The following is a 26693-nucleotide window of genomic DNA, read 5'->3' as shown; positions in this document are numbered from 1 at the left end:
GTCAATTCTGGAGTTAATTTTGCATTCTTAAAGTTATTGATATTGATTAATATAATAATTGGGCAAAGCCCTGATTTTTCACTCTAATTATGGGAAAATCAGCTTTAAAATGATGAAGTTTTAGAAAGGAATTGCTAGTTATGTCCATCACTAGAGCTGTCTTGTCACATGGTCAGGAAATGGGTTGTGGTCACTGGTACATTGTTGGGTAGGTGATTGGAAGGAGGTTGGTGCTTTCCTTCAAATGCAGTGGATGCTGTCAGTCTGCAGAATTATAGTGAGGCAGAGGACAGCTGCTGAACAGGAACAAAATGAATAGTTCACTCAGGAATGGATTTCAGCCCAAAGCAAAACTTCTTGCACAGTTCAGATACCCATCTCATTTCTTGTGTGGTACTTGTCTCTTCCTGCCATTGGATGTCCTGGTGCTCCCAGGGCAAAGGAAACTCCAGTGAGCTGAGGAGGGACTTGTGCCTGTCAGCTGGAGCCCAGTGACTCAGTGTGTCAGAGTGATTCTGATAAATACCCAGCCTGAGATAATCAAAACCCATCCAGGGATTTGGTTGTTGGCCTACTTATTAATTTTAATGATAATTGAATATCCATGCCGATTACTCAGACTGTAAGCTCAGCTTCCTGAGCCCTGTGTATTCAGTTTCAAAACACTGCTTCTTTAGAGTCTAGTATATTTAAGTCAGAGGAGTGGTCTTAATGTGGACACAGTACAGATGGGCAGGAGCTACTGTGTCCTTTGGAGTCACAGTAAGTAAGTCTGGCAGAGCCTGTTTCTCAGAGCTGTATAAGTGTATTGACCTGGCAAATGTCTTTGGACCCAGGGGATTTGGTTATGATGCTGCCTGTGTAATATTTGTAAAAGGCTTTTGCTGTGAAGCTGAAGAGAAAGCAGGGAATCTAAAGCAGCCCTTGCTTGGTGTCTGCAAAGCTCTTTTGTTTGATGCCAATAGCCCAGGTAAACCTCTTGGACATTTCTGTTCTTTGCCCCTTTTGAGCACAGCACTACGGAGAGATTTTTTGCTTGCAGGGCTAGCTCCTCCAGTGCTAACTTGGGGTGTTTTCTCAGCATTGCAGTTTGCTGAGGCTGACCTTGCTGAAGCTGGATATGCAGAAGTCCCTGTACATCTCTCCAAGTATTCCAGAGGGTCTTTGTCAGAAACCAGAATCTATGTTGAGCTTTTTTGTTTTTTGTTGAGGGGAGTTTTCCTAGATGAGTTCCCTGGTGCTTCTGACGCTGCTGGAAGACTCCATAGTGTCCCCATTGATCGAGGGTAAAGCAACTAAAATTCAAAATGCGGGCTAATGCCACAGGTCCTGTGTTTTCCTGAACTGGGATTTACCCAAGTTAGCAAAGTCATGATTACTACCTTTAAAAAACAGATTGTCCCCTTCCTTTTTTTCAACCTTTGTTTTGTTTGTTCAAAAATAAAGCATTAAAGAGGTAAAACAGAGTGCAAACAATTTTTTCCATGCACAGTGCTGTGACCAAAGATATTACTTGGCAAATTTCCATCCTTCTTTGCAGAGTTTTAAAACTGAGAACTGTTTTTTTCCTCTATTACAGTAAATACATAAGGAATCAAAATTATATTAAGGAAGAAAGTTGGGCAACACCGTGCTGTTCAAATATGTTGATTGCAAATCATTGACATTCTAGACATGCTATTTCTGTTTGTTAGTGAGTTGTAGTTTCAGTGCTGGTGAGGTAAAATGGTTGGTTGGGAAAAAGCACGAGATCATAGTATTTACTAGTCCTTATTATTTAAAAAGAAGAGCAGATTCATGAGTGTGTGAGCTGAAGGTAATGGTGGTGTACCTTTACATTTAAGGATTTAAGGCCACTGGCTCTGTAAACATTATGTAGCTGAATCTCCTATGGCACATATGGCATAGAAATTTATTCAGGGGTCCTTGCGGCACGTCTGTAACCTTGATTTGGCCCACAGTGCATCTTCTGGAGAGAGATGTCTTTGATTGAGTCATCCTCTTGTGCAAAGTCCATATCCCTTTTTAGCTTGTGCAAACATCTATCTGTCCTTATTGTAAGACAAATGAATTCTAGCTCAAGTTGGTCAAACTCCAGTTCTCAGTCAATGGGTCTTTCCATGCCTCCCCTTGCTAACTTTACAGATACATTCAACTCATCTCTCTCTTCTCCTCCCAACAACCCTTTTCAGGCAAACAGAGGTCACAGGCAAGTTAGCTACCTCCCAGCCTTCTCCAATTTTTAATGGGGTTTTTTTGTGCTGTAAAGTAGAGCTTTGATCTCTTGAGTAGCTGTAGACTTTCTTGTGGTGTCTTTGCAATTTATCCTAGCGGAAGTGATGCCATTTGAAAAGAAAATGACTTTCTGAAAATGATACTAGTAAATTGTTGCATTATGTTGTTTGCTCAGTGAGGCAAATGGATCACAATGAGAAGAAAATCATCCTTTTGATGGAAGCCAGGTAAGAGTGAAGAGGAAGCCTTAGTGGCTGCTCAGCTGGTTGCTGTGGCAGGCGGGAGTTGCAGAACAGTGCAAGATGCTCTGTGACATGAAAACGTGGGCTAGAGCTGTGCTGAATACTGTCATCAGGGAACCTGTGGGATGGTCATGTGGTAAGAGAGTCCAGAGGAGATGGATGTGCTAATACATAAGTGTGCCGTGTACACAGGTTTTGGTAGGAAGATAGGTTCCTGTTTTGGTGGAATATGCAACCTTGGAGCCTCTTAAAGCCCTAGGAAAGGTAGGATTCAGTCCTGGCTCAGCACCACCAAGTAAAGGTGGTATGCCTGCAAAGCCAAATATTTTGTAGCATCTCAGGACTGTGCATCCCTGAACAGAGAAGACGGAACCAAAATCACCTGTGTGTTTGGATGGCCTGTCTGATTGCTTCAGTCAACAAAAATAGGAAAATTCCCCTTTTGTGTGTATGAATGGTAGAATTCTTTTGGGTCTGGTCCAATGCCACTTGCTCACAAGGCAAGAGGAAGCTATTGAGAAGCAACAACAGGTTTTTGTGTCCTTCCCCTAAATGGCTAATCCCTTTACTTGGTTCAAAATTGCTTTAATTGCTCACTGTTTTAAGTTTCTTTGTACATAATAATTTATGGATGAGAGCAAATTCTATTAGAAAGCTTTATAGTGTTGTGCACTATGGGGGCAACATTTCAGCATCAGTGTACCGTTTCTTCAGCAATCTTCATTTCAGTGAGTATGTGTTTTGGTAAGAAGAATGATGTCAATTAACCACATAACCTGTAGAAGTGCTGTTTCCTATGCTAATTAGCTTTTCCTCTGAGTACTGTACTTTTAATTTATTTTTCAAAGTGCATTCACTCATCCTTTTCCTTTCAAACTTCAACACTTTGTGAAATATGCATCCAGGTTTGCTGAAAAGCTCTGAAGCTGACACGACAAAAATTGAAAGGGGATTGATTTAATGGTCTAATTGCTAAATAATGATGAGATGTGGTTGTAATTTGATGTTAGTGTGAAATGGCCAATCAGTCCATTTTGCAGAGTGAGAGGAAGGCCTAGGATAAGGCTGGATAAATAATCAGCTGTGGTTTCTGTGCCAAGTGGTGTCTTTCAGGGACTCCTGAAGATTATGTAAAGTGTTTTTTTACCAGAAATTCAGGCTCCAGACAAGAATTATCTTGCCTAGCAGTACAAGGCTGTTGCTGCAATTTAACTGAGTTCTGTCCATAGGCTGCAAAAACCAAGAGAAGTTTCATTCAAGGATGACCCTGCTGTGAGAATGTCTCTTTGATAAGCAAGTCCAAGTCACAAGCCTTTTCCTGTGGCTTTCTGACTGGCCTGCTGAGGGGAGAAGACACACTGAAAAGAGACACCAAAGCCTGGAGCTGTGCAGGATGACAGATTACAATGTTCAAGGTGGCCAAAATCCAGCAGGTCCACTGCCACCAGGCATCAACAAACTGTGATCTCCCACCTTAACCCAAATCTGCTGGAGGAAGGGTTGGTTGATGGCAATCTCTTTCCACATAAGGAAATGTAGCCCCTTCCCATGTGTCCATGTTTACTTCCTCTTTCTACTCCGCCTCTCCAACTTCTAATCCACTATTAATCCCAGTGCACCCTGGACAGAAAATAGCAGTAGTAAGAGCTTGTAGATTAACTGAGCAGCCAGAGGTGTAGCGGTAGACTGCTTAATTATTTTCTATTTAAACTGTTTTTGATAGTTTGTTCTTTGAGGAACTGCATGTCTTCAGCATTTCTGTGTTCTTCACCTCTGTGCCTCAGTGATTTGGCTCTGGAAGAGACTCTTACAGGTGAGGGCAATATACACAAACCCTAGTTATTTACATACCCACTCTCTACTCCCACTTGGCATAGGCATGTTGGTGCTAGCTTTAACCCACCTTGCCTGCATGACAAGTATATGTGGCTAGTCATGGGCTTGGCTACCTGATCACATATTTCTTCTGAAACTTCCTTGGATCCCCCTTAAAATTTCTGAATAATGGATTCCTGCCGTGGCAAGTTCTCACTGTGGTTGATTATACTCTGACCCTCAATAACAAAGTTATCTTCCCCTCTTCAAAAGCATTCAATTTAAATTCCAGGACCTTTTGTTGGTTAGGAAGAAGCAAGCTAATAACAGAATTTTTTCTCTGTCTATGTGTTGCAGTATTACCATCAGGTTAAGCCATGGTTTACCTCTTGTTTACCTCTGTTAAGAAAACAGTTTGAGTTTCTTCAGTTTCTTCTGAAAACTTCAGCAGCTTTCCTAGGCTTTGCATTATCACAGCTGATTGCCAAAACAGCATTTATTTTTGCATTGCAGACATCTCAGCTGGGGATTTAGCACATGATTGTATTTGCTTTCCTAGCCATGGCATGTTGATGTTCAAGTGGTTCCTCGGTGGTTGTCAGACACCAGGAGAGGGTGGAGGCTGCAGGTATGAAACGTATTCTTTGTGAAATGGTTAGGATATAGGACATCCATCACAAGCAATTGAGCACATCTGTGTTTCTTCATTTCCAGATTAAAAGAAACATCGAGATCCAGGTTGCATCTTTGTCCAGCAGATTTACATTCGTGTAATTCTGGTGCCTTATTTAAATAGTAACATAAACTTAACACAATGGGAATTAAATCCCATAGAGTAAAAAGTAACTAAAAGTTTCATTAAGTTGTGGAATAAGCATACCAGGCATCCACATGTATAATTTATTACCTGGAGTGGGGTAAGTACTTAACAACAGTTATAATAAACCCATTCTGTTCATTCATTTTTAGATCTTAGCATACTGATTCAGACCTTAACTGAAAGTGAATATACAATCAATGTCAGGCTTTTTATGCGGGTTTAATAATGTAGGCCTGCCGAGATTCTTTAATTAAATAATTATTCACTGTTCAATCAGAATAGATTGTTTCACTGTAGGGATTGCAGGCAAGTACATGCAAAATCCACCCTGAACTGATCATGTTTTAGCTGCTTACTGAATTCCTGAGTGATAATATTTGTCACATAAAAAAACAGGGAAAAAAGTTGCAGTCAGATATTAAAAATGTAGTGCCTGATTCTGAGATGATCAAAGAAAAGCAAGCTAAGGTATAGTTTGGTGGTGTTGTGAACAAAGTTAGAGCTGTCTGATAAGTGGGAAAAGTGGGTTTTGTAGACAGTTCCGGTTCAACAGAACTGTCACCAAAGCCAGAGTAAGCTAAGGTGCTCAGCATGTGGGGAATCAGGAAATCTGGTTTTGGATATTTTACTCGTAGCCCCTTGCATTCAAGAGGTGTCAAATGGAGCTGTTAAGGGGAGGTGCAATAAATTGCACATTGTGTGTGTCTGCTGCGCACACCAGTTCCTGTAGGAGGGTCTGCACAGGCAGAGCAGCCTTCTCACTTCTTCTGAGAGCGTTGGAAATGCAGAAAATCTGTTTGGCAAGGGGGCTGCTGCTTGTAGCATCACACAAGGCTGGCTTCAGATGGCCCCTGCTGCCACGGCATGTCATTAATGCAGCTCACAGCAGCTGGACTGAGAGGACTTCAGTGTTTATTAGGGGAATATAATCATTTAAGCCTGAATAAGCTTCAAAGCTCTAATGTGGCTGTTTGGCCAACAGAAATGAGATGTAAATTTGTGCTGAATAGCCACTGATTACAGAAAGATGATTAATGTGAGGTTTAAAATTGATTTATGGGTGCAGTTGTCAAGGCCTAAGCCATGAATGTAATGTTATCTGTATGCAAAGCTTTGGGTAGATTAGAGACCAGGGAGCAGTGGCAAAATAATGCATTTGCTGGAGGGTCTGATACAGTGTATGGGCCGCCTGTAATCTAGTCAAATTTGGTATACGCCTGAGAGGTTAGGCTTTGCCAGTGCAGCACATGGATAATTGTATCACTTTGCCTGACATACTAGAAAACCAAGAAGTTTAATCTGTTTTATTTTCATTAAATGCACTTTTAGATCGAGTATTTTTTCTCTTTTACTGGAAACTCTTAAATGTGTACTCAGTTGCAAGAAATTACATAAAGCCAATTACAATGATAAAGATTAAGAATTTAGTTTCGCTTTTGCAAATTCTTGCTGTTCTGTACGTTAAAAATCAAATGCTTTGTGTTATTTAAATAGCAGTAAACAGATTTTAATTTTTTTAAATATTATGACAACATTAAAGTAACAAAGAAAACTTCCTTTCTTCCTGCTTTTCACAGTTGTTCTGTGAATCTCTTGGTATCATCAGGTGACATGAATAATATGCCAGAAGCGCTGCAAATCCAAGAATTTGGTTATAAACCCAAAATATATGTCTTGCTCTGTGTCCTTCTGAAAATCTGGCTCTGTCAGCCTTCCAGTGTTAAACCATGTAGTGTCAATACTGTTTGTTCTGGCCTTTGTTAAATTGCTCTGCAATGAGGGTAACATTAAGCAGTGAAAAATGATTTAATGGTATTGTGTTTCTTCATTGTTTCTTTCACGCTTGCCTCCATTGTCTTTCCCTCAGTTGCTGGACTGTGATTTGAAATGGATGTTTTAATTCAGATGTACAGAGAATTTCCAACCTTTAAAAAAATAAAGCAGTAGGGGGGGAGGTGGGGTTTCCAGATAGCACATTGCTTTGTTCTGGGAAGGGGGTCAGCACAGTCCCTCATTAGGAATGCTGGAGAGGGGCTGGTGCTCCTTTTCATTTCAGTTCCACTAGCCTCCAGCTGGGTGCTCATTCCATTTGGATTCTGGTGCTGACATCTTTCATTGATCATGCAAATTATCAAAGTCTGAGCTAAACTTCAGTCCCATTTTCATTTTTTCCCACGTATCTTAGTATGCTGACTGAAAAGTCTAGGTGACTTTGTCCTGATGTTTCTCCTTTTTTCAACAGCTTCAATTGTGCAGATCTCTGAACAGATAAAGCATTTCATCATAAGCATGTACTGAAAATAATTTTTAAGGTTTTTATTGTTCTTTCGTACCCATTTGCTTGGGTGGTACTTTACGTAGCAAATTGCTGCTTGTGTTTTGAGATGCTGTAGCAGCTTTCCAGAAATCTGCATTGTTTCTCAGCTAGTTAGCGGTGCACAGCAATCCAGGAAGCGTCAACACTTCTGCCTTATAGGGAGTTTCACTGAGAAGTCTCCTGCACCGCCTGCTGCAGAAATGGAAGGTGTGGCAGCAAACCTTACATGCGTACTGCAAATAAAAAAGAATATTGAAAAATTGTTTAAGTTGCAAATCCAAATGTTTACACAACCAGAGTTGATGACTGTGAGGTTCTCCTTGTAATTTTAGGTCTTCACATGTAGCTCTTCTTGAGAAGAGCAGTCATGCGTTCTCTCATAGTTTCAGCGTGGGGCTGTCCTGTTTGGTGTTTTCCCTCAGCTCGGAGCAGTACAACTGTGTGAGAACCTTTCTCAGCATTACTTCATGAAGGAGGAGGATTTCTAGCAGTTGTAATTGCACACAGGGTGATGAAAGGTTGACCTGGGTGGAATTAAAAATATCCTAAGCAGTGTAAGATACTGAAGTATCCACTCAGATGCTTAAGCTCTCAGTTCTAAAAATTGCAATTTTTTAAAGCTGATGTCTGCTAATGAGCTGTTCTTAGTATTGGAATGTGCAGTTGGCAGCAGTGGAGTTAGGATGGAGCGTGATGGTGCTATGAACATTCACCCAGCTCATTTTCAGTGCAGTTTTTATATAGTGGAGATGAAACATCAATTACCTCCCCATCTTTGCTATTCCCTCTCCTGCCCTTTGTCAGAGTGCAAAGCCAAATGTGAGACCTTGGCACCAAGTGAAATTGAGTCTTGTTAACTCTTGATGCAGTGGGGAGTAGACTTTAACATGAAGCAAGGCCCTTTCTCTCCTCTTAGCATTTTTGCTGCCCACGCATTGCAAGAGGTCATTCAGAGCAGTTCTTGTAACTCTACTGAGGTGAGAATTTGCCCTTTTCATGGGAGGTGGTTGGAGGGGGTAGTAATGGAAGTGACTTCCTAAATTCGCTTTCTGCTAGGCAAGTATCACACGTGGCCTACAGAATATGTTTGGCTAATATAGGAACAGAGAAAAAATATTCAGTGGTCCAATGTGGCACATCTTTAAAATCATGCTTTAAATTCTCAGTTCATACCTCTTTGCCATTTGCTTCCCCCACTTACGCTTTAGTGAATGAAAAATGATCCTTAGGTTCTTGCTGGGAAATCTCCAGTAATGATTGAGGAAACTCATATTTACTTCAGCTAATTAGCCTCAGGATATTCTGAGGCTGTGTGTTAACCAGACTATGCAGCTTTTGTGACCTGAGTGGCATTGTAAGAAACAGCAGGACACTACAATCCAGTAGTAAAATAAGAAGAGTAGCCCAAAAGTTGTAGCGATGTTACTTTTGTTGTATTTTCCTGGTTGGAGCAATTGGGAACGTGCCAAGCCACCAGCAAACGTTCCTTCTTCAGAAACTCGGCTTTGATTAGGCCAGATTTCCGCCTGAGTAGGGAGATTAATCAGATGCTTTCTGTCCTCTGTTATCCATTATGTTTTGTGCTTGACTAGTAACTGCTGTCAGTAGGAATATATATCTGTATGTATAAGTGTCTCAGTTGTAAAATTGCCATCCAAATGAGGCTTGAGCCTCAGGTGGGGGCACTGTCAGATATATGGAAATAGTAAGATCCCAGGCAGTTGCAACTGCTTCTGGTATTTAAAGGTTTTAGTAAACTCTTGCCAAATGTTGTTTGCATTGAACTCACTGCTGTTTCTTTTTGACACTGGCTCCTGCCTTGAAAATGAGCTCCAAAGCCCCTAAAACCAGGCTGAGAATGTGTAAAAATAGCTTCATCTTTTGCATTATACAAGTGGATTTTGGTATTGGAACAGTTTGCACAAGTAATAAATTTTTTGTTGCTTGGTAGCTGAAATTTAAAACAGTGTTTGAGGCTGAAAGAAGTCGTTTGTATTGCTTCAGAACAGATTTTCTTGCATTTTTTTATCTGCCCTCTATTTTGTTTAAACTCGAGAAGATGTTAAAGACATATTTTGTGAGGCTCTCAAAATAACAGGTTTCTCTTTTACTAAATTTTTTTTGTTCCCTCCCCTTCTTTCCTAACTTGATCCAAGTACATGCATTGCTTTGTTTTCCTGATTATTTGTATTTCAAATTTGTGTTTTACTGGAAAAAGTCATGTGGCTCTAGTTGGTGTCCTTCCACTGGTTGGTGCAGGAGGGGAGAAGCAGCTGAGCTGTCCAGTGAACAGGCACTCTGCCCCAAACCAGAATTTGAGTTTTAAACCTGTGTGGTAGCCCTGGCACAAGTGCTTAAAAATTGTTGCCCAAGAGTGCCATTCTAGGCAGAGTCCAGTGACCTGGTACTGATGGAAAAATCTGAACAAAGCTGTTTTGATGTCTCTGCACTGCTCCTCATAGTGCTCACCCATTGGAAGGAGCAGCGCTGCAGACGAACATACGGCATTGTTCCAGGTTACTGGATTTTTCTACTGCTTGGGAGTGGTTTGGATCATCGTTCCTTGCTGTGAGGGGGACCCAGGCTCCTCAAGCACCCCATCCAGGTGGGGTGCCCTGATCAGTAGGTTGTAGAAGATATAAACACACCTCTTGCCAATGCCAGCGTTGAAGACAAAGCTCTTTTGCTCCTGCCAGTCCTGAGGTTAGCATTGCTGTGGAGGAGGCCAACAGTTAAGGTGACTTTTTGGGTGTTTTGTCTCTTGTGTTCTTGTTCTTTGAGCAAGCAAAACCCATTTAATGAAGACTGAAAAACTTCCAGCAAAATCAGGCTCTTGTTTCATCATACGGCTCCCAAGCTGAAAATCTGGGCAATCCCACATATCACAGCTTCTCTTGATAGCACTGGCAATATTTGGTGGCAGGATTTGAAGTCCTTGAAACAGGGACTGGCCTTTCTGTAAGTGCTGTTTTGCAATAGGCAAGATAGTGAGAAAGTCAGCCTTAATTTACGACTAGCACAGCCCTGCAAAACCTTCTGTAGTGCAGAAGAAAAGATGTGTGATGCTCTGTGTGGCTTTCACTAGAGATTTAGCCTTACGTGACCTCACTGAAGTCACTGAAACTGTGCAGGGGAGAGCCTGCTGCTTGTTTGCTTTAACTGTGTAATACGACAGCAAGTGGAAACCAGCAGGCAGCTAAAAAAAAAAAAACAAACCCACAAGTTTTTGGGTTTTGTGATGGTAGGGAAGAAGCAGGTTGCACGATAAAGTTGAGTAGCAGGAGGGAACATTTGTGTGGGAGCTAAGCTGGAGGCTATTGATTGGCAGCCAGGTCTTAACATCAGCTGCATAAAAGGAAATCGAAGAGTCTGCCCAAATATTACCAGGGTGAAAGGCAGGATAAATGGTACTGAGCTGAACCCAGGCTGGTTTGCCCTTCTGGAAGGGCATCAGGGGACCCCTTTTGACTTGCATAGGGATTGCATTGCACCATGCCACGCTATCCTCTACACTAGTGTGTGCTCGTGGTGGCCTTGAGAGCAGTATTTTGAGGTAAAATTGCCTTTTTGTGGTCAAAGCACATAGAGTATCTCTGATGCTTTCTCACATTCAAAGCTTGAGATCAGAGATCTGTGCCAGACTTGCTTTTTTTCCACAAGAAAAAACAGTAAAATATGTAAATCTTCTTCTAATTTTACATCTGTGTGCCAGCAGATACCTGAGTTAATGTGCATATGTTGCAGAGCTCTGTGTGGTGAGGTGGAAAAATTAAATAGGAGAGGATGAGGCTTCTCTTACTGTGGAGCCTGTGAAATATGTAGTGGGAAGAGAGGCAGATTGACAGGCCTTGGAGTGAGGGAGCCCTCCTAGGAAGGTTTCAGGTAAGTCCTAGGAACACCTTTGTTTAATGTTCTTAAGCTGTTTTTCCCTCTTAAGGTACCTAGGATTTTGCTGAATGCCCAACTTCTATTTCAGCGGTTCAAGGATGTGTGGAATTAGGAGCAAGGCTTGAAATGTCTATACTTCTAGTGAATGCTAAAGAAAGTGAATGAATTTGCAAAGACCAGTAAAAAAACTTGTACTGCAAACCCCCCATCCTCTCAAAAATCAAATAAACAAAAGCTGTGAAATTATCATCCCTGCTGTCAGTATTTGGTTTTGGGGCAGCAGCCTTTCCCTGTGCTGTGGTAGCAAATTGCACTCCTGGAATCTCTGAGATTAGAAACAAGCCTGAGTAGCAGACAGCTGGTGAATGTGTTTTAAAATCATCCATTTAACCCAAGGCAGCTCCACTGAATGCTTTTTTAACTCCTATATCTTTAGTTAGATGTGTGGTATCTTTGGCCTTTCTATAGACAGCCTGTGTGAACTGTGTGCTTCCTAGTGATGGAGCTGCATTTTTACGCGCCAGCAGTAGTCTGCTGGAAATTTCTGATTCAGAAATAGGTCTTCTATAAATGATTTAACATCAGGCCATTGAAATGCATTTGTGTTTTCCTTCTTAGGGCTATTAAAGATGTAGAGAAAACATTTACCACCAAATTAATGGCTGCATTTTTTTTTTAATCCTGCAGATGGGGTTGATTTATATCTCAAAAAATATGTGCTGCAGAGAGGAATTATAACATTACACAATTTTTCAGTTGTACTTAATTTTTTTTTTTATGCCAATAATTTTCATCTAGATGCTGTCTCTTTAATGTGGTGGGTTTTCTTTCTCATTAACTGAAAGGCACTGCATTTCATCTTCTGGTTTGTATTTTTTTGTTGGTTGAAATAGTTCTCTGAAATCTGTAGTGACTAGGAAGCTGGGACCAGGCAGAAGGTGCAGGGGCTCTTACTGCCATCTCCATCTTGTGGAGGGATGGCAGCTTGCCTGCAGTCTCTGGGGGGAGGCAGATCCAGCTGAAGAGAAAGAAATGGTGTAGTCCCACATGCAGATAGGAGAGAAGATTAAATGACAGAGATTTTGCCAAATACTGGCTGCTCTGATAAAATCTGGTTGACTTTCCCTTGAGGATTATACAGAGATAAGCAGCCTTAGCTCATTAGCACCTGCCCTTTCTCGTGCTCTGATGATTGCATTAGGTTTGATGGCAGGTGGTGATGACAGGATTTGCTCTGATCTGGGGAGCAGTACTGGAAGTGCAGCACATCCTGAAGCCTGAGATGTTAGGCCGTGTGCCATTTCTTGCAGCTGAGATTAGACTCTAGATCAGTTCACTGATATATTTGTGCTTGGACGTTTCTCCTCAAGGTGTTTAGTGCTCTCAGTGTGTGATAGCAACCATTAGAATCACTGCACTTAGTTTTTCAACAAATGAACTTTGTACTCACTCCCAAGAGCACAACTCCTGAAGCAGCGGTGGAAATGATCTTAACTTCATAACTCCAGGGATCATCACTGTTGGGTCCCGGAAAACTGACCTGGCAAGTATGAAGAAAGTCAAGTGATAGTTTTCAGCATGCCTTCAAGTTAGGTCACTAACAATATTACTGAAACATCACAGTTACTGTAAATGTCAGTTCTGTGAAAGAAATACACATTAATGCTCTTTAGATGGTGTACAGAGTTATACTATGTACCTTGTGGCCATCCATAAACATCTCCATGTGATAAAACTGGTCTGAGCAATTTTCAGTCCTGAAATGCTTTGCACTACTTCCTGCTGGAAGTTAACACTTTTTCACACATGCTCGTTGACATGAGCAGTTGTTCAAGTGATCCTCTGACCTTCAGCCAGAAAAGAACAAAGTGAAAGTCATTGTGTCTTTCCTGGACTACATTGTGATGTGCTCATCTGTCCCATGGGCTGATTTGGTAGGGATCTCCATGTTGGTGGGGGGAAGTGGAGGGTTACTCTCCCTTTCCATCAAATGGAGAATCACCACTAGCTCTATAAATATAGGACTTTATATAGTGTCATGTTTCAACCCCAGCCAGCAGCTAAGCACCACACAGCCCATCTCTCACTCCCACCAGCGAGTGAGCATATCAGAAGGGTAAAAGCGAGAACTCATGACTTGAGATAAAGATACTAAAATAGGTAAAGCAAAGTTGCACACACAAGCAGAGAAAATCAAGGGATTAATTTACCACTGCCATGGGGTGGCTGGTGTTCAGCTATTTCCAGGTAAGCAGGGTGGTATTTTCATTACAGTCTCTGTCCATGGGCCCTTTGGAGCAGACTGTGTGGTTTAATGTTGTAATGAACTCCTCTCCTTGCCCTGTTCCCTTTTGGACTTAGCCACAGACTTCAGGCCCTTAGGATTTTACCTGCTCAAAATGGAGCCTTATCTCTGTGCCACAGTCTCTTCAGGGGTGTATCTGCTGCAACACTCAACAACAGCCACAGATGCTTGGTGATGCACCTGCTCCAGCATGAGTGTATCCACAGCTGCTTAGGGTTGTTCTCCCATGTGGGCTAATCCCCAGGTGGCATTCCTGTCAACTTGAGTTCACACTGCAGTTCCAGCATGTCCAGTGTGGCATCACAGAAATGTCAGTGATGGCCTGGACATTTGCCAGCGTGCCGCTGCTGACATCAAGATGTTCCCAGGCCCAGCGGAGTAAGATGGTCAGCAGTTCAGCAAGCAGCAGAACCAAGGAGCAGCCACTACCAGGCACCAAGCTTTAGTGTGCCGTGAGGCAATCAAGCCCCATGGCAAGCCCAGGAGCCAGTCACGGAATAGTTAAAGAACAATAACAGCTATAAATGCAATCTAGCACATTGGAATCAAACCTGTCGTTACCTCAAACCCTTTCAGCCCCACACTGGCCATCAGAAAGGACTGTTCACCTCCCCTGCAGTGAATGAGGGAGAGATCAGAAGGGTAAAAGGGAGAAAATTCTTGGGTTGAGATAAGGACACTAAAACAGGTAAAGCAAAAGCTACGCACACAAGCAAAGTAATCCAAGAAATTCCTTGGAACACCACTTCCCATGGGCAGGCAGGGGTTCAGCTATCCCCATGAAAATAGGGCTTCGTAACATATAATGGCGACTTGTGAAAGCAATACCATGATTCTTCCTGTCCCCAGTTCTTTCTTCTTGCCCCAGTTTTATGTGCTGAGCATGACACGCTATGGTCTGAAATTATCCCTTGGAGCAGGTGGGGTCAGGAGTCCCAGCTGTGGCCTCTCCCAGCTCCTTGTGCACCCCCAGCCTCCTTGCTGGTGGGGTGGGCTGAGAGGCAGAGAAGGCCTTGACTTGTGCAAGTGCTGCTTAGCAGTCACTGAAACATCTCTGTATCATCAACAGTGTTTCTGGCACAGTCCTGCAGGTAGCCCCATACCAGCTACTATGAAGAGGGTTAACTCTGTCCTAGCTGAAACTAATCCAATGTTAGACAAATTCACTTGGAAGTACACGTGTAAAGTTTATTTATCCTATACTTAAATTAACCACTCCAGTTGAAGAATGGTGGTTTTACACTTCTAATTTCATATATCAAAACCTCCCTATTTACTGGAACACAGAAAATTTAGCTGCTGAATTATTCTGTGTTGCATACGTCTCTTGACTCTTTTCTCAGCAGCTCTCGTGGTAATTGTTAATTGCCTCTCCTAAAGTTAAGCATGAATCCTGCCTGTCTTTCACTGCAGATATATCTTTGTCCAATGTTGTGGTGCTACCCAGTGACAAGTGCATCTTAATCACAGTAGCGATGTGGCCTGTTTAAACCCAGAGACACAAGAGAAGGGTTAGAAATGAAAGAACTGCTTGCCATGGCAAAAATGGCTTTGGGTTAGGTTTGTTACTTGGAAGACTGGTGGTACATATGAACTCTGCACATCACAGTGGCCATGTCTTCCTGTGCAAGTTCGCACTTGCAGAACCCCAGGCGAGGGAGGGGAAGAAATGTTTTTCTGATGGTGGTATTTATAATTCATTTTGGACTGTACCATCAGGTTATCTTCTCATGTCACTTCTTGCTGCTTTTTAAATTTAAAATCTAAAAACAACATTCCGTTTAAAAAGATCTTCATTGTTACATTGGCTCTGAGGGTGTTCTATCTCAGCTCTGCAGTAATGACATCTGGGCTGAGAACACGCTCAACGTTATCTCAGGCTGTATTTCCAAGGAAAAAAATTGGCCTTTAGCCCTTAGAAGATACGCTGCTTGAAATAGGAGTACCTTTGAATTGTGCTCTGTGCGTTTCCTTTGTGCTGCATCCGCAGCTGTGACCAGGTGTGTGCAGCAATGCTGAGCAGAGGATGGACGAGGCGTTGGGAATTGAGATGAGTAGGTCAAAAGTAGAAGGAAACAAAAATGAAAGCAACACTGGCTCTCCTGGGTTCTCTGCTGCACTTAGATGGTTAACTTAATCTCTTAATGCAATATTACGGTTGACAAAAGCAGAGAGGAAACACTAATGTGTATCTATTGTAGGCACAGTTCTGGTGTTACTGACTCCCTGCATCAGGAAAAATTTCTTCCAAGTGATGCCCTTCAGCATGGCTAAAATAAAATGAACAAACAGTTGTTACAATTCCCACAAAGAGCTGCAAAAAGTTGCCTGGAGCTCTACTTAAAAACCTGTGTAGCACATAAACAGATCAAGATTTGCAGATCCCTGTAACCTGTATTGGAAATAATTTTCTCTTTGCATGAGGAAGAACTACTCTGACTAGCACACTTGGGGAGAGAAAAGGCTCATTAATTTCATGTATCACTCCACTGATTTTCTGGCATGCTGTTTGGTGGGGGAGAATAGCTTGTAGAAGTGTGGTTTTCCCTATGTGGGGCAGTGATTTGAGGATGTGGTAGAAAGGAGCCTGGGGGCATGGGGACAGACGAACTGTAAATAGCTTTTTTTTTTCTATGTGGATGTACTGGAAAAGCCCACAGAAACCACCCTATATGCTTTTGTTTTGTTTCCTAACTAATATAATAATACCCAACAATATGTTTTCCCACTTTTGAACTGTCTAAAACAAAGGGTTTTAACTAGCATCCTTTTCTATTTATAAGGGATCATTTATATGACTTTATCAGGAATGTATTGAACCTCTAGTAAAAAAGCTTGGCAATTAAAACACTTTTCCCCCAAAAGTTCTGAGTTCTGAAGCCTGAGATACTCTTACATGGGAAAGCTGAGAGTTTACATGAGTTGTGACTGTTTTAAAAAATACCTTTCCCTTTTTTTATACAGTGGGAAGAAATTGGTGAGGTGGATGAAAACTACGCTCCGATACACACATACCAAGTATGCAAGGTAATGGAACAGAACCAGAACAACTGGCTTCTGACCAGCTGGATCTCTAATGAAGGGGCATCCCGCATCTTCATCGAGCTCAAATTCACCCTGAGGGACTGTAACAGCCTTCCAGGAGGACTGGGGACCTGCAAGGAGACTTTTAACATGTATTACTTCGAATCAGATGATGAAGACGGGAGGAACATCAAAGAAAACCAGTACATCAAGATCGATACCATTGCTGCTGATGAGAGCTTCACGGAGTTAGACCTCGGCGACAGAGTAATGAAGCTCAACACGGAGGTGAGGGACGTTGGGCCCCTGACAAAAAAGGGATTTTACCTGGCTTTCCAGGACCTGGGTGCCTGCATTGCCCTGGTCTCCGTGCGCGTGTACTACAAGAAATGCCCGTCAGTGATCCGCAACCTGGCCCGCTTCCCTGACACCATCACGGGCGCGGACTCCTCGCAGCTCCTGGAGGTGTCGGGTGTCTGCATCAACCACTCCGTGACTGAGGAGGCACCGAAGATGCACTGCAGCGCTGAGGGGGAGTGGCTGGTGCCCATCGGGAAGTGCCTGTGCAAGGCAGGGTACGAGGAGAAGAACAACACCTGCCAAGGTAAGGGTTTGCAGGGAGGGCGCTGTGCTGAGCTTCCAAGGGGATGTGCAGTCTGGGCTTTCTTCTCTTCCACGTTTTTTGTGCCTGGTTGAGTTGACAGGGGTGGGTCAGGTTCTCACTTCCACTGAGGTCCTTTGAGTCAGTGTTACAGCAGGAAGACAGAGGCCTGGGCTACATGTGGTAGCACTTGACACATATATGCAGGTGCTTCTGGTGCTTGCAGAGCTGCCAACAAGGGGAATCTGGCATTGTATTATTACCTTTGGAGCACTCTACTATTGGGTCCATGAGGCAATTGTAGTCCTATCTGTTATTTAGAGATTTTTGTTATTTTTCCTCAGTATCAGGGTTTCCTTATGAGTCTTGGAAGTCTGGTTTCTTTTTTTCTGGACTGTACCAGGGAATGTTTGAAGTTAATCTCTCTACAGAAGATGCATTTTGTTTTTGTATTTGAAGGAGTGTGTTTTTCTGTCTTTATCACTCTATGGAGCGCTGGGTATTTGATGTGGTGCGAGTTGATTGATTTTCCTTTCTGGTAAATAATTTAATAGAAAGCTGCTCAGCTGTTCAGAGTTAAACTTAAAGCCCCACTGATAAAAATGCTTCCATATGTGCTGAAGTTTTCCCACAAGTAGCTGGCTGAGGTGGCTGAGCTGCTGGTCAGCATAGATCTCCTGAATCATCAGAGGTCTTGTGCAAGAGATCTAGGGTGTCTAAAGCTCAAGACCTTAAAAAGGACACTTACCAAGAACAACAGTTTAATCTGAGTGTAAAGTCTCCTTTTATGGTTTACTGTACAACATACTTGTTTATAAAATTTGCCATTTTGTTGTAAATACATCACAGGTAGCCTAAAACTAATTTGCTTGTAAAAGAGAAGGGTAAACAAATAAAGATTTCAATACAGTTTGCTTTTGGCAAAATTAATATATATTGGTTATCTGTCCCATCTTAATGGGCTTTTCTTTGCAGCCACTTAATAACAGATAGTAATAGATACTGTGGGGAAGGCAGAGGAATTCCACTTCAGCTGAAGTCTGTGTTGCATTTTCTCTTCACCTCACTCCAGACAGTCATTATTGGTAGTGTGGTACAAAGAACAGATCACTGTATATCCACAGCAAACTGTGGCCTTGATCCATTAGTCCTCGGTCACATGCTTGTGACCCCGAAAGCAGTTCAAATATCTTTGAAGGTTGGGATGGAGAGAAAATGTAATGTTTGAGAGAACTGTTTGTGTTGGAGAAACCTCTACTAAACAGCATGTGGAGTGGGATTCTTGACCAGTATAGTCTCCTTTTTCTACAGATATAGTCAATACAGTAAAATCTATCTTGGTTTTGCTTTTCCTGTGCTAATAAAGATATTTCTCCTTTTAGGGGGGAAGAATAGACTGACTCGATGTTTAATACTGTGCAGTGGGGGAGCTAAGATCAACATTATCCCAAGCTGAGGAAGTACAGACTGCCATAGGATGTTGGTCGATAGAGCAGCAAGGTTTTGCTTACTTATGGCAGAAAATACCATGTCACAAAGTGGCAAGACACTGCTTTGGTGTTAGGTCTAGACACTGAGGTCAGTCCATCTGTAAGAATTTTTGGAGGAAAGGAGTCCTCTATTAATCACCTTTCAGGTCCTGTCCTCTGATGCTGCATTTCTTGCATTTCTCAAAGCATCTTAGAGGTCTCACCAAAAAAAAAAAAAAACCAAAACCACCCACACACACAAAACAAACAAACACAATAAACACACAAAAACCCCCAACTGATAAAAAAACCCCTATGACCCAAACCACCAAACCCAAGGAACTACAGATTTAAACCAGAAACCTGAGACTATCACTGAAGAAGCTGCGCTGCCTGTAGAGGGGTTGCGTCTCTGGCAGTTTTGAGATAGCAGTCTGGGGTGTGATTTCAGAAGACCTTAGTGATTAAAGGTTGTGCTTTCCATTTTTGCGTGTGGGTTGGGTTTTTTTAAATCTGTTTTTCTTAGTCAAGAGGACAGTATGTGGCCTCTCAGTTTATGACTGTGTTGGGTGGGCCTGTGATCATCATTAGGAAGGGTAAAGATGCCTTGTGCTGGTGTATCCCTGTCCTGTTCCTAAGGTATGTCCACGTAAACTGTTCTTTACCTCACCTACAGCCTCCACCCTGGACAGGATTTTTATCACCTTCTTTGTCTTGAGATGTTAAAACCAGTAATTCTTTTTTGTGGGATAGCCCTAAATTCCACCACCAAATCAATGGGTCTTGAGTGCCTATGGCAAGTTCTGTTTGAGGGCCCCCTTTGGATGTCCTGTGTTTAGCCCAGGTCATTGTGCCAAGCACTCCCTGCTGGCTGGCTCCAGGATGCTCTGTTGATAGGAGGCATTCAGCCTTAGGCAGTTCAGGAGGTCTGTATTCAGCATGTATGGGAGTTCATGTCAATATCCCGTGTGAGTAAAATGCTCTCTGGTTTGGTTACTATTACATTCACAAAGATGAGATTGTCTTCTAGGACAGTGAAGTTAAACCTCACATCCCTAAGCGGAGTAAGTAACATCAAGAAAGGTCATATGTATTTGTAAATGCTGAACTTTTTTATCACAGTCTGATTGATGCTAAGGAAATGCACTCCATGCTGACATAATGATGGTCTTGGCACTCTGCTCTGTAGCTTTCACAACACCTAAATGACTTCTGACCTTTCGTTTGTAAATCACTTGGGTGCATCTTGCAAGTGGTGTCCCAGTTTGCTTTCACTTAGTAAGCAGGTTTTTCGTGACCATGCTTTGGGAAATATTTTCAACCCAGAAGAGCCTGGCTTTGTTTATTAAAATTTCTCTGCAAAGATGACATTTTCCACTCTCTAGTGTCACATCTGGACAGAGCAGACTAGACTCTTTTATTAGTCGTGATGTAAATCCCAGTCATCCTCACCAACATATGGGAACTATTGAAATCCCTTCTGCCTACAAATCATTAATTGGCAACGATGTTCTGAATTCATCATCTTGTCAGCAGGGTTCCTGTTTGAAGAAGGCACTGACAGTAACAGCTGAGCAATTTCTCTCACTGGGGACCCTGAGGTTGTAAATATGACATGGTCTAATCTCCTTATTGAATGTGCTCACTCTCTCAATTAATATAGACAACTATGTAGTAGTTACTGAAAAAAACCCAAACTACGTGGATTTTTACACCTCTTTTGGCAACATGGCACATTTATCAGCAACTGCTAGGGAGAGCTAGAGGTAAACTGTGACTGTGTTAGAACATGGTTGTAAAGGACCACTGTTAAAGTTCATTATTCACAAGAATATATTGCTGTACTGGTTAATAAGAGAAATTAAAGCAGTTGCTCTGTGAATATCCATGCTGGTTTCCAGAGTGGTGGTTTGGTGCCACTCAAGGACTGATGGTTATGGGCTTTGCCTCAGTTCAGCTGGTGCTATCTGAAAGGAACCTTGAGAAAAATGCCAACTTTCAAGTCTGCTTGGCCCGTTTCAAGTTGCCTAATGGTGGTCTCTGCCCTAGCAGGCAGTACTCAACCAAAGCTGAGGGACAGATCCTAAAACGCTATAAAAATTGGTGTTGTGCCACTGACATTTCTGCCTTTACCCATTTACGAGTTTGACCAAAGAAAATGATCTGCCCAGTCTCTGCTTTCCTTCTTCGTGCACTGGCACAGGTTTTATTGTAACTTCAGTTTTAGTTACTTACTGCAAATAGCAGTGCTCATCACTGGGGTTTGTGTAGGAAATTAACACCAAGACAAGGGCACCTTCTAGCACTTCTCTTTGCATTCATCCTCACCTTCAGCCTAATATGTTTTCAGTGAGCAGCAAGTACTTATTTTTATGCCTTTAAAGACAGTTGAGCCCATGCATCTGGAAGAGAGAGGATGTTGGCATGTTAAGCTAATGAGAGCCAAACATATTTGCAGTGGTGAGGTCCTACCAGTGTCCAGTGGGCCGCAGACTAGTAACTACAAATGTAATTGATTTTGCAGAGACTCATCTTTTTTCAGATGACTTTAGAGCTGAAGCACAAATTAATTAAATATTTGAGTAAAGAAAAAAAAGGAAGAAAATAAAAACTGCACAGAAGGAGAGCAAAAGTGAAAAGGTGAGTAATGAGTTCAGGAGGTCATGACACTCTTCTTTCCAAGAACTAGTACATGCTGCCACTTGAAGACACATCAAAAGGAGTACAGTTGGTTTAAGCTAGCTAGAATGTATAGACAGGGTTACAGATGTTAGAGGTGGACAAAATAATGGAAGAAAACTCAGAGATACCTTTCTTCACCCTTGCTGTCATCTGAGGAAGAACATTGAATCTGAGGGCTGGAGGAAAGATGGGTTGGGGTATAGTTTGTGGTTCTAAAAAGGAGCTGCTGCCAGAAAAAATACCTGGATCTTTCTTTAAACACTTCTAAAATGTTCAAGCCATTCTGCTGTCTTAAATATTGATGTTTGTTTGATTATTTTTCCCTTAATCAACTTTGCTGAACATACCTCAGTGCATTTACAAAACCATATTTATTTTTTTGCTGATTGTTCATTACTTGTGTTGTGATTCAGCTGAGCTCTTGCCAAGAGAAATGAGTTTCTTACAGAAAACAAGGGCTGCAGAAAAACCTTGTGTTCACAGGTAATTTTGGACGTAATTAAAACTAATTGACATCTAGCTTATGTAGCTTAGAAGTCTGCCTACTGAATCAGTTTTTGGATGATTTTGTTACTGGCTGATTGGGGTTGAAGCAGAGCTACTCATCTTCCCCCAGAAGTGGAGCAATCACTGCAGACTGTTTGAAGGCACTTTCCCAGAGCAGTGATTGCCATCTCGTTGATCAGGCACTAGAAAGATATTCAGAAGCAATTGTTTATTTACAGCTGTGCAGGAGCCAGCAGGCAGAGGTGTTGACCCTTGGCTGGTGAGGAGCAGAAGGTACCATCCGTGGAGGGCTGGGAGACAAGTGAGGACTGACAAATGTAGTGATGGCAGAGCCATGCTTTACGAGTCTTGTGTTTCTGAGTCTGTACAGCAGCTATCCCAGAGGCCTGACCTGTGAACAAAACAGATAGCTGATACCACAATAAGGAAAACCCTGTGTGTTTCTATATTATGTGTGGTTTTTTCAGGTGACACAATGCAGCACCTCAGCTATTGCCTTCCGTATCCCCTTATTTCTAGAAATGGAAACATGCTGCTGTCATATAAAATATGACATAATATAAAATAAATATAAAATAACAACCTTATTTTGAAACTTGGTCTTTTGCTCCAGAGCAGACAGTGTTTCTGTTTTTATACCTGATATAGCTGCACTAGGGGGACAACTTTTCTTCAGTCCATTCTGCATCTTGCCTGCCTCTTTGCCTCATGTTGGCCGAATTCTCTCTTTCCCTGTCTCTCTCTTCTCCTTGTTACCTATGCCAGGAAGACAGCATACTGCTAAATCCTGCCTGTCTTGGGGGATACTTCTCAGCTGGGACTCAGGTGGATAAGGCAAGTGTGCTTTTACCTTCATAGTGGAGTGGAAAGCAAGCAAAGTCCAGGGATTAAAAAAAAATCTTTTTAATTGTTCTGCTGGGAGGTGATTACATGGCAAGAAAAACATTGATGGAAATATTTGGTATATGGAGAATACTGAATTTGGAAACACAGTTGCCCCTCCAGGAAGTTCTTTGCCCATCATTCATACTTCTTGTGCGTTTTTCTGATTAAAACCAAATTGGCTGGGAGTATAGCATGCTAGGTGTTTATATAATTATGGGCTGAAGTACAGAGTTAATTTTAATTAGTCACAAACCCAGCCAGTGTCAGAATAGCTGAATTTTTTGCCACACAGTGTGTATTCTCTTTTCATATGTAAAGAAAGTCACCTGAATGCAAAATGCTGTTGCCACTGGAGAGAGAATGGGTTTTATTCTGTAGAGAGGTGTGTGCATGTATATATTTAGGTGTTTTGTTCTGCAGCTGAAGTAATTAACAAGAGCAGGGAAACGTTTTGCGCGGATCAAAATTGTATTGCAACAGGACTGATTAAATATTACTCTCTTTGTTTTGTTTTGTGTGTGTATATTTGCCCTCCTTATTAGAGCAGGCACAGTGTACGTCTATGTGCAATACTTTATGCTTTATTAATGAGTGTAACTTACTGCAGTACCTTGTATACTCATAACCCAAATGACTGGAGATCTTTTCCTTGCTCTGCAGCGATGCTTTTAGGCTGCTGCTTTGACCAACGTCACCTTTCTGTTCTTTGCAGTCTGGCTGCTGTGCAGTCACCTTTCAGAAGGACAGTTAAGAAGTACTTTATTCCCTTCACAAAATATAGATTGAACAGTGCAAATAAAATCAGGCTTAGAAATGGCTTCAGAAGTGTAAACTGTGAAGGTCATGTTTGCTTTTTAGCCAAAAGGTATTTTGGGACAGATCTTAGCGTATGCTTTTTAGTCTGGTCCTAGATAACTAAATGATATTTACTTCAACAGTGCCATTGTTTGATTTTTATCATGCTTGAAGATATTGTATCCATTGGTAGATTAGGGAATTTGTTAAATTATGGAATGGCAGAGGTGTTGCAGGACAAAAGGAGTGTTGGCCATGGTGTGGTTAGAGTCCTTTGATTGCCGCCTTCCACTTTGAATGGCTTGGAAACAGCTCACTTATTAATTGTGGTTTTTAGAAACAATTAAGGACTCTGGAGAAACACTAAGGATAAAGTGCATGAATGCTTGTTGGCAATGTAGTGGATTTAATTGCCTTGATTTAAGATATGGCTGTCCCCAGCTGCCCACTCTGCCCCAGTGCTGGAAGCTGCTGCTGGCTCTGTAAAACTGGATAGTTTGCCCATGACTGATGTGATCAATGGAGTGAGTGCTTGATGTCTGGCCTGGCAGCACTCTCCCTAGATACTGATCTGTAGCAGAAGGGTTGCTGCAACCACTTGAACTGCCAAGGGTCAGCTAGAGCTTGTCAGAACCCTCATTCCTCCTAATTTATATGGGGTATTAAAATGGTACTGTTGTTTTGCTCATAATTCGGGTTTTCAGTTTTGTATTTCTCATTTAGAAACACTTAACACTAGTTAATGATGTGTTGATATTTCAATAATAAGCTTTCCTCTATGCATGATTTACATCCTGACCATTTCACTTGCTCTGGCCTAAAATTGAGGTTGAAATCCAAGCTCCACAAAAGCAGGCTACAATTGTGCCTTGTATGGACAGATTCATACAAGGCTTACATTTTATTTTATTTCTTTAGTGGAATAAATTGTATTCTTTACAAGGTAAGTATTCGGTGGACTGAAGTAAGAGCAAAGACACTGTGATACATATGTCTGTAGAAAGAGTTGAATCTGCTCTTCATGATAAAAGAGATACCCATTTGTTTTGCTGGAAGGTTGCTCATTTTCTGTCACTGAAGAAGTTAATCTAGAATAGACAGAATTGTGTGTGTGAACAACACAGGGTTAAGATTGTATTGAACATGGTTCTGATGAGCTTCCATTTTTGATTTCCCTCAGGGTGGTTAAGAGGTTTTTAATACTGGAGCAAACTCAGTGTGGTAGGTGTTATATAAACTCCAAAATGTATATGCAAAACAGATTAGAGAAAAAAAAAAAAAAGCAACCCAAGACAAAAGAAGCAATTCCAGGCTTGTGGATGTCCTTTATTTCTTTCATACACTTGTCTTTGTAAATTTATGTCCTTAAAAAAAAAACCAGCTGAACTTTGAAGAATTGGGATTTAAGATGACAATTTTCTTCTCACTGTAAATGACAGTCAATCAATTTAATGCCAAGAAAAATCCTACTCTCCTTCTCTTGAAAATTCTGGCTTTAAGAGCTGCAGGTAAGTGGCAGTATCAGGACAAACCCCCGGGCTGGAGGGGTGAAACAAGAGTATCCCTGCCTGCATGCCTCCTCATGCCACCCACTGTTACATTCCTAGAAGCAGGATGGGTGTGAGAGGATAAACAACAGCAGAACATCTTCATCTGCATCTTCATGATCCTGGTAGAGCCTGCTGTAGTCATAATGGTGGCGGGCTCAGCCTCCCTGACAGGTTTTCCTGACCAGTGTGGCCCTGGAGGCAGTGCTGACTTGAGATGTGACCCATTCTTGCAGTGATGCTTGGAGGGATATCCTGAGCCAGTCCTCATGGTAGGCTTTGACTAGCTTATGAGTAGTCTTGCTGCCACTTGAGAAGTGAATGTTTCAGTGTGAGGAAAGGAATAGTTAATGCAGACTATTAAAACCACTTCCAGGTCATGTGGAGGGCTTTCCTCTGTTGGATCTTGAGCTACCCACTTTATGAAGTAGGTCAGAATCACTGTATTCCCGGTTTTACAAACAGCCTTGGGCTGGAGACTGCGTTATTCAGTGCCATTCAGAGACTAGAACCTGGAACAGGATTTTGCTTATCAGTGCTGTACTTGATCTCATGTGCTCTTTTTATGCTCCAGGCTAAGCTAAAACCCTTTTAAGATCATTCATCTCCAGGTGGATTCATTGGGAAATAACAATGAAATTAACATTCCTTTAGAGATGGAATTTGAACAGAAATAGTAATTTCAAAAGTCTTGTTTTTTTACCTCAGTTAGATGCTTTCTTTCTAAAAACCTCTTGGCCTGGAGTTGCATTTTCTGAACAGGACTCTCATACCAACTAGGGCACACTGCCTAGTGTGGCAGCTGTGCCAGGGAATCCACCTCTTCCTAAGTGTCCATTTCACTGCCAAAATCTCCAGCATTACTGAGTACCAGACCCTCTGCATATATATAAGAAAGCATCCCCCGCCCCAGCAGACTGTCCAGTCGCTCTGCATGTGTGTGACTGGTATTACTTGAATAAAGTGAGCCTGTCTAGGGAGCCAACATGACTTTTGTTGAAGTCCAAGTGATGGTTGCCACCCAAGTGAAATGACTGTCTCCTGTGTGGGCTGAAGAGTCGTTCTGGTACAGTACCAATTCCACAAATAATGCATTAGAGGGCTTACACTGAGTTGGACAGCCTGTCATCCCATTGCAGTGGTGACAGAGGTCACAGCGTTGCCTTCGAAAGCTGCCTGGAAAGGAAGCTTTTTAATTACTGCAGAGCATGGGGAACGTTCTAATTTGTAATTTGGCGGAAGCAGCCTGCAGGCTGCAGCTTCCCAGCTCCAAACTGCTTCTCAGATAGCTTGCAAGCCAGGCAGTAATAGAGCTAGGACTGCGGGCTTCATTACTGCTGGTGCTCTGTGCAGGTTCAAGAGGCGACAGCAACGTTGGAATCTTGGGACAGGAGCCAGTGTTTTATTAGTATAAATCCAAGGCAATTGGGCATGTTAATTACTGGAAGAAATTCACAGCAGGGAGGAAGAGGTCCAGGATGATGGGGAGATGCTATGGATAGTTGCCAAGGTCTACAGATGCCCTGCGACCCTGTGCTGCTGGGATTTCCTGCATTGCAAT

The 26693-nt window shown here is 42.1% G+C and overlaps 1 protein-coding gene across 8 annotated transcripts in view; it reads left to right on the top strand.

Moving 5' to 3' along the window:
* Positions 1-26693, top strand: part of EPHA5 (EPH receptor A5) — a 196147-nt gene that overhangs the window by 26945 nt on the left and 142509 nt on the right. For all 8 annotated transcript variants that reach the window (XM_063422494.1, XM_063422493.1, XM_063422492.1 and 5 more), the window contains exon 3: positions 16587-17250. In XM_063422494.1, the coding sequence (XP_063278564.1) occupies positions 16587-17250 (664 nt within the window). The remainder of the gene's footprint in view (positions 1-16586; positions 17251-26693) is intronic.

Source organism: Prinia subflava, chromosome Z, assembly GCF_021018805.1.
Source record: "Prinia subflava isolate CZ2003 ecotype Zambia chromosome Z, Cam_Psub_1.2, whole genome shotgun sequence".
In the NCBI taxonomy this organism is placed as follows: Eukaryota; Metazoa; Chordata; class Aves; order Passeriformes; family Cisticolidae; genus Prinia; species Prinia subflava.
The sequence above is the reverse complement of the archived record's forward strand: the minus strand, read 5'-3'. Positions and strand labels throughout refer to the sequence as shown.